The sequence below is a fragment of the Solanum tuberosum genome, unplaced genomic scaffold (assembly GCF_000226075.1).
Source record: "Solanum tuberosum cultivar DM 1-3 516 R44 unplaced genomic scaffold, SolTub_3.0 scf00070, whole genome shotgun sequence".
NCBI lineage: Eukaryota > Viridiplantae > Streptophyta > Magnoliopsida > Solanales > Solanaceae > Solanum > Solanum tuberosum.
The window spans coordinates 1,903,675-1,912,143 of record NW_006238996.1 but is presented as its reverse complement, the minus strand read 5'-3'; the positions used below and the strand labels follow the sequence as shown (position 1 = coordinate 1,912,143).

The following is an 8,469-nucleotide window of genomic DNA, read 5'->3' as shown; positions in this document are numbered from 1 at the left end:
GGGTCAACTTCTGTTTTAATGCATTTTTAGTTGCTGATGGTACACCTTCATTTTTCTCTCTTTGTATTGCAATTTTTTTATTTATTTCCAAGCTTTGTTGTTTCCTTTTCACCTTCCTTTTCTGAGCTTTCTTGTGAAATCTGTTCTATCAAAAGCTTTAGTATTCTTTCTCCTTCCATATTGAAAGTTGAAACACTTAAACCTATTAACTTTAAGGATTTCAATTTCTTCATCTTCCTTTTGATGATTTGCTAGGATATGGATTATTAGGGTTCCTTCTGGAAATTCGAAAATTCAAGGCTAAATCTAGAACATTGGAAAATGGAAAACACAAGGACCAATAAAGGAGTTTATCGACACGTAGGGTAAAAACAATAATTCAGGTAAATGAGCTTTCTCAACTCATAAGCTCTTGGCAATGGACTTAGTAATTAAGAGGAAGAGGAAGAGGAAGAGGAAGAAGATGACTTTGTTTGAAATACAGAGGATCAAATAAGCCGACTTGACTACGGCCGGAGCTAAAGAGAGATGGAGAGAAACTGATAGCAATGGGGGAGTTGGGGATGCTAACAACACGTGGGATAGGTAATCTAATTGCATTAGGGAAGTAGCTAGAGGGTGTCGGTGTCTCAAAGGATAACGATGGTGGTCGCCGAAGGGATTGGTGGTGGAATGGAGTGCTCCGAGGGAAGGTGGCACCATGAAGGTTGTCTGTAAGGAGTGGGTGGAGAGTAAAAATAAGGAGGAAATGAGGACCAATAGAGAGGGCTGGAGAGGTATAAAGAGGTGAATGAGGAAGCAAAGTTAGTAGTTAAAGTGTCTAAGACGAAAACTTTTGAACGTTTGTACAAGGAATTGCAGGATGAAGGCAGGGATAAGAAGTTGTATAGGCTCGCCAAGGCGATAGAAAGGAGGGTCCGAGACTTGGACGAAGTGAAGTGCATCAAAGATTATGAAGACAATGTATTGGTAAAGGAGACACACATTAGACGGAGATGGCAGACTTACTTTCACAAAACTTTTGAATAAAGAGGGAGACATGAGTATTGTGCTAGGTGAGTTAGACCACTTGTCAATATTTTTGGTATTGAGTGCGAGGAGGTTAAAGAGGCTATTTGTAGGATGAGACGATGAGATATCCATGAAATTTTGAAAGAGTGCATATAAGGTTGGTATGGAGTGGCTAACCGGGTTGTTTAATGTCATCTTTAGTACAACAAAAATGCTTGAACCTGTAATACAAGAACAAGGGAGCTATCTAGAATTGCAACACCTGTAGGAGTATCAAGCTACTAAGCAAACACTTTGTAGGTTTGGGAGAGAGTGGTGGAGTTTAGGATAACGAGGTGTGTCTATTATAGAGAATCAATTTGGATCGGGACAATCAACTACAGAAACCATCCATCTTGAAGGAGATCGGTGGAGCATTATACAAAGAGGATGAGGGACATGTATATGGTGTTTATTGACCTAGAAAAAGCTTATGACAAAGTCCCGAGAAGGATTCTTTGGAAATGTTTGTAGGTTAAAGATGGAATGCGTACGTTAGGGGAATGAAGGACATGTATCAAGAAGCCAAGACCCTAGTAAAGACCTAGTAAGGGACATACGAGGAGGCTTAGAACACTTCCTAATGGTGATGAGATTGCATCAGGGATCAACTCTTAGTCCATTTTTATTTGCATTGTTGATAGGATGAATTGACATGACATATCCAAGGGGAAGTTCCTTGGTGTATGTTTTTTGCGGATGACATAGTATTGATTGATGAGACACGTTGAGGAGTTGATGGCAATTGAAGGATTGGAGACAGACTCTGGAGTGTAAAGGGTTTAGATTGATAGGACTAAGAAAGAATCTTGGAGTTCAAGCCTTCAAGGTCATCGACGATACTCACGAGGAAGATGTAGAAGTAATGAAGAGTACAAAATTCATCCCAAGAGGGAAGTTTCAAGTATTTCAGGTCAATAATCCAAGGAAATGGGGAGATTGACGATTACTCATCGTATTGGAGCGGGTTGGATGAAATTGAGGCTTACATCTTGTGTCTTATGCAATACGAAGGTGCCACTAAAACTTAAAAACGAAAGTTTTATAGAATGGTTATTAGACCTGCTCTGTTCTATGGGGTGGAGTATTGGCCGGTCAAAAACCCGCGCGTTCAGAAGATAAAAGTAGTGAAAATGAGGATGCTCAGATGGATGTTCTTGCATTTATGCCCTCGGCCTCTTCTTGCGAAGGAGCCTGATTGTCTTCTCTTTCTTGTTCATGCTCCTCGGAGCATTCCGCAACCTACACATCTAACGGAACTAAATGGTAAGGCAAACCTACAGTGAGTGGGTTATGGAGTCGGTCGTCGGTGGCTAGACTGTTATAAGGAGTTCCAGATGTCGTAACGCTTCTGAGTAGGTTAAAATTGATGACCTAGTAAAGAGCAGAAGCAATAGATCAAAATAATATCACAATGGCCTATCCCCACAGACACTGCCAAATTAGTTGCCGAAAGAATCATGTGGATGCCAACGAAGTTAAATTTCTGAAATAGGGGTTAAAGACAAGTGAATTAGGTTCGATCATACCTCTTCTCTTTTTTGGCTAAGCTAAAGACACAAGTAAATGAACTGAATATAAAGCTGAATAAAGAATAAGAAATCTGGATGTTAAAATGCAAGAATTAGAGTAAGAAAGAATGAGATCTGACAATCCTTAGCACGTGATTGCAAAAATATGTATTACAAATGAAAAATGAGATGTTTTCTTCTCCAGGGAAGGGTTTATTTATAGGGCATAAACTTATGGATACTAATACAAAAAGGCTACTTTATACCCGAGGGAAAACGGTATTTCTGAACAGTACTTGAATAATGTCACGTACCTAATATTTGACTTTGGGTTCAACGCGGATTTCTGTCCGACTTGGAGATTGTTGCAAGCTACCTCGGGTGTGATGGTGAGCTAAATCCGGGGAGGAGAACTAGTAAAAGGTGTGGGAAAAAATACTCAGCCGCGCAATCCTTCTTTTCCCGATTGTCATGTCCTCAGTCGGGTGCTTCCAGCATTATCGATACTAGAGCTATCATCGCTATTCTCGGGGAAATGCTTATCCCGTATCCATTCTCTGCACAAGCTGATATTTTCCCCGTGTTGAATTCATTTTGGGTCCACCTGTCGATACCTAGTTTTACTCCATATACTACGTTTGCTGATACGGATTGGAAGAAAATTAGGGATTTCCATTGTATTTTTTAACTATCAAGAGTGTTAGAAAATTGGCATTGTTTTTCACTTTTTCCTTGATCATTGAAAACAATCTTCACTGCCGTCTGCGGTCTGCCACAAGGATCTCTTAGAATAGGAACCAAAAATGAGTTGATGAATGGCCTCAAGTAGTGCAAAGTAGGCTAATTACTGGACTTCTCTTAGTTAGTTGACTGCTAGAGACAAGAATGAGTCAGTTTAGTTCCGCATGCCTTACTCTAATAGGGTACTTAGAGTTTCTTAGTAATGGCAAGCAACAACAACATACCCAGTGAAATAGTCTGGGAGGTATGGTGTGTACGCAACCTTACCCCTACTTTATTAGGGTATACAAATTGTTTTCAATAGACCCTTCACTCAAGTAAAACATATCAAACAAGTAGGAAAATGAAATACAATAGAGAATTTCAGCAGCAACAACAAATGATACGATAACCGAAAGAAAGGAAACAATAGGTAATCATAAAATCGAAGTCTAAGAAAGTAGGAGAGAAATAATTTTAGTACCACTAATAAGGAAAACTAGACAACGCGTGACTACCTACTAGCCTTCTACCTTAATCCTCAATCTCCATATCTTTCTATCTAGGGTCATGTCCATGGTAAGAAACAAATGTGTCATGTCCCTTCTAATCACTCTCCCCAATACCTCTTCGGCCTACTTCTACCTCTTCTCAGGTTCACCATATCCAATCTCTCACATCTTCTCTCTAGGACATCTAGACATCCCCTCTTCACATGCCCGAACCATCTAAGCTTCGCTTCCCTAATCTTATACACAACGGAAGCCACTCCACCTTGTCCCAGCTATCTTTGTTCCTAATCCTATCTCGCCTAGTATGTCCACACATCCATCTCAACATTCTCATATACGCCACTTCTAAGTAATGGCAAGCACAAATATATATGTTTATCCTTGATGTAAAGAACTTGAGACATCAACCTTTCTATCCCTTTAATTTCCAATCACGACATAAAACTGCATCTTCTTTTTTATATACAATCTTCGGATCCTAAATTCTCTGCTGTTTTCATTGGTGTTCCTTTCAACTGTGTTTCAGGGTGTTGACTGATAGTTAAACTTTTTGTTTATTTTAAAGAAGTGGTGAACGTTCTCTCCTTGGGGACCTCTTTGGCCTTCTATCAGCAATGTCGTATGGGTTGTTCACTGGTTAGGCTTCTTCTGGATTATTCTTGATACTAAGTATTAGCTGTACAATATGATGAGGTGGATAATGTTTTCTCCTAATGATCTGCAGTGCTTCTTAAAAAAGTCGCTGGTGAGGAAGGAAAAGGAGTAGATATGCAAAAATTGTTCGGGTATATAGGGTTGTGTACCCTTGTGACCATGTGGTGGCTTGGTAAGATTTGATCCTTTTGCCCTAATGTTAAGTAGTTCTAATTTGTGTATATAACAAGCAGTCTCTTTCATTTGCACTTTTGGAATGCTTTGTTGCCGTCTTCTGAAAATAAGTTCTTTCTCCGTGTTTTCCAGTTCAGGTTTGAGGTTGAGGAAAAAAAACATCTTTAAGGTTGTAAACTAGAAAAGTTGCAATACGACAAGACTCCAATATAGTCCGTCTGTAATCTCATGAAAATCTGATAAAGACAAATATAATTTAAGCCATTTTGGTATCAGACAAGCCATGCTTAGATAGGTTAGAATATAGGACAGAGTCTCATACTCAACCTGAAATCTTCTGGCGACAGTATGTGTCATATAGGACTTTTGGTAGGTAAATCTAGACAAATGCAATTTATGAAGTCAGTGTTGATTTGCTGATTAATTTCATAGTTTGTTGATCAATTTATCTCCAAAGCTATTGATAAGTTTGTAGCCATACTTCTTTTTGACCTATTGGTTTTGCCATTTAAATGGTGACTAGTTGTAGTTGACTTGACTTAATGTATGATGCTCGACATCAAAATGCTGGATATTCTTTCCTTTTGTAACTTGTATGTATTGCTAACAATATTTGACAATGATTAAGAGATTAGACTCCCCATTATAGTACTTAAAAGTTTTAATAAAGGGAAAAGACTCAAAATGTTCCATTGAACTTTGAGAAGAGGCTCATCTATGCTATCCGTTAAAATTTTGGCTCATCTATGCCATTTCCGCTTGAGAAAAGGCTCACCCATGCCATTATTTGTTAACTGAAATGGCATAGATGAGCCAAAACTTTAAACGGAATGGCATAGATGAGCCAAACTTTAAACGGATGGCATAGATGAGCCAAAACTTTAAACGGAATGGCATAGATGAGCCAAACTTTAAACGGATGGCATAGATGAGCCAAACTTTAAACGGATGGCATAGATGAGCCAAACTTTAAACGGATGGCATAGATGAGCCAAACTTTAAACGGATGGCATAGATGAGCCAAACTTTAAACGGATGGCATAGATGAGCCTTCCTCAAAGTTCGATTGCATATTTGAGCCTTTTCCCTTTTAAAAATGATTTAATTACTGTGGCAGAGTCATAATTGACCACGTGTAAAAAATGATTTTGCAAAACCGGAATTGTTTTGCGTTAACAAATAATCCATGGATGAACCTTCTCTCAAACAGAAATGGCGTAGATGAGCCAAATTTTTAACGGATGACATAGATGAGCCTTTTCTCAAGCGGAAATGGCATAGATGAGCCAAAACTTTAAACGGAATGGCATAGATGAGCCAAACTTTAAACGGATGGCATAGATGAGCCTTTTCTCAAGCGGAAATGGCATAGATGAGCCAAACTTTAAACGGATGGCATAGATGAGCCTTTCCTCAAAGTTCGATTGCATATTTGAGCCTTTTCCCTTTTAAAAATGATTTAATTACTGTGGCAGAGTCATAATTGACCACGTGTAAAAAATGATTTTGCAAAACCGGAATTGTTTTGCGTTAACAAATAATCCATGGATGAACCTTCTCTCAAACAGAAATGGCGTAGATGAGCCAAATTTTTAACGGATGACATAGATGAGCCTTTTTCTCAAAGTTTGATGGCGTATTTGGGCTCTTTCCCTTATATAATAAATATGCGATGTTGGTCAGTTTGGCTCCAACTTAGCTTGGTCACCTTTTACTTGCTATTAGTGACTGGGGGGCTCACCAGTCCTCCTATTTACACATTTGAGGTTGGGAACTTTTTTCTAAATCTAACACTATTCTGTAGCACTATAAAATATGACATGATATGGAAAATTATTGATGTTTACATATAAGTGATGGTTTGCTAGGGTACAAGAATAGAATAACCTTGGCCTCACTTTCCAATTGCCAGCATCAGGCAAGACTCATGGTCACAAAAGAGGGTCAGGCTTCATTGCAGTGGATGTCACTCTTTTGGTCTCTTGTTTATTGATGTCATTCACTTGGAAATTAGTTCTTTAACAAATTATATTCAGTGTATCAAAATCTCAGATGTAGCTTGTTAAGAAATCCAAATGATATTGTACGTCAACTAGGATTAGTTAGAATTTATTGGATTGATCCTTTCCTATTTCACCACTTTAAGTTATCACTCAATGTTTCCATGTCTTATTTTCTCATGTGGTATCAGAGCAAGAACCATTCCAATTCTTGGTTTATATGATGTTGAGCCTCCATGTAATATTATCCACGTTTCACATGTCCTGTCCTAAGCATGAGGGGAGGGGTCCCACATTAGTTGTGCATCAGAATGGGTCCTTATATGGTTTTGGGCAATCTTCATAGCATGAAGCTAGCAGCTTTTGGGGTTAGGCCAAGGTCCTATTGTTAGCAAAATTTATATGGACCAACCACTAGGCTTGTTGTTCCAGGAGAGTCCAGTGGTCTTGTTTTTTTATTGCGTCAGTCATTCCATGGTTTGAAACAGTCTCCACGAGCCTGGTTTGTTAAGTTCAAAACAGTTATTCAGGAGTTTGGAATGACTCATAGAAGCTGATCATTATGTGTTCTTTCACCATTCTTCTCTAGATCTATGGATTTACTTGGTCGTTTTAGACTTTAAGTTGACGATTTAGTTATCACTGGCGGGGGTGATCTTAATGTCTTAAAAGTTGCTCCTTTTTATTTGTGTCCTACTTGCTTAAAGTTGTATATACATAATAGTAGATGTCTGATGACATGTAGGATCAATGACCTGATAATTAGTTTCCCCACTACATTCATAAAGAATACAATTGTGCGATTATGCATCTTCTTAATATCTTATTAGAGAAAGCTATGTATTCACAATATGAAAATTATTATTATTAACAAATGATATTATTCTTTATATTATTGAGTTCTAATGTCTTTATAAACTACTTCATTTGAATTTTTTTTGTCCAGTATGGCCATTGACTGCGCTAGGGATTGAACCCAAGTTCACAATACCTCATTCTGCTAAATTGGATGAAGTTGTTTTAGCCAATGGACTTGTAGGAAGTGTTCTCTCGGATTACTTTTGGTATGAAAGATGAGTTATCCACCACCCATACATACTCTTCACCTCTGCGTTATCAACTGTACCCATAACTTGCTTCCCTCCTCTTTAGGGCACTGTGTGTTGTTTGGACAACTCCATTAGTTGCAACTCTCGGCATGTCTCTCACAATTCCACTTGCAATGGTGGCTGACATGGTGATTCATGGACGTCATTATTCTGCTATATACATTCTTGGCTCAGCACAGGTAACAACATTAATGCTGAAAAGAAAACTTGGTTGCAGCACTGAAGTTTCGAGTTCTATCGTGTGATTGTGTTTTATTGAAAAGCCAAAATGCCGTTACCTGTTATAGCTGGAGCAGGAAAATATAAAAAACAAAGTAACTTGTCCATATCATAGTTGGAATCTCTCTTTTATAATTACTTCCTCCCAACGCTTGAATGACTAGTTGACTCATTTTCTTTCTATATTTAAGGATGTATTACTAATCAATTGATCCACAGGAAAACATGATTCTGATTTCTGGGCTTGGTTGATTGCAGGTATTTGCAGGATTTGTTATAGCTAATATAGCAGACCGGATTTCGAAACTTATGGGACTATGACATTTGGTGGAAAGACGAAAGAAAGATGGCCATTATACTAGAGTTATGTGACTGCAAATGATATTTAAATTGTTGTCCCACTTTTGATCTCCAAATGCCTTTCCCGTTTTGATTATTCTTTTTTATCAAAGTTATCATTTTTTTTAAAATCCATGTAGTGTAAATAAATATTGAGTGCTAAAATTATATTATGTCCGTT

At 38.1% G+C, this 8,469-nt stretch overlaps 1 protein-coding gene across 2 annotated transcripts in view; it reads left to right on the top strand.

Annotated features, from left to right (window-relative positions):
• LOC102583184 (uncharacterized vacuolar membrane protein YML018C) overlaps positions 1-8,404 on the top strand; it is a 12,927-nt gene extending 4,523 nt beyond the window's left edge. The window contains exons 4-8 of one of the 2 annotated variants that reach the window (XM_006345593.2): positions 4,362-4,429; positions 4,518-4,619; positions 7,568-7,685; positions 7,774-7,909; positions 8,208-8,404. In XM_006345593.2, coding sequence (XP_006345655.1) covers positions 4,362-4,429; positions 4,518-4,619; positions 7,568-7,685; positions 7,774-7,909; positions 8,208-8,270 — 487 coding nt within the window. In that variant the 3' untranslated portion in view covers positions 8,271-8,404. Of the gene's footprint in view, positions 1-4,358; positions 4,430-4,517; positions 4,620-7,567; positions 7,686-7,773; positions 7,910-8,207 lie in introns of both variants that reach the window. The other variant, XM_006345592.2, reaches the window with a different exon arrangement.
• The last annotated feature ends 65 nt before the right edge of the window (positions 8,405-8,469 follow it).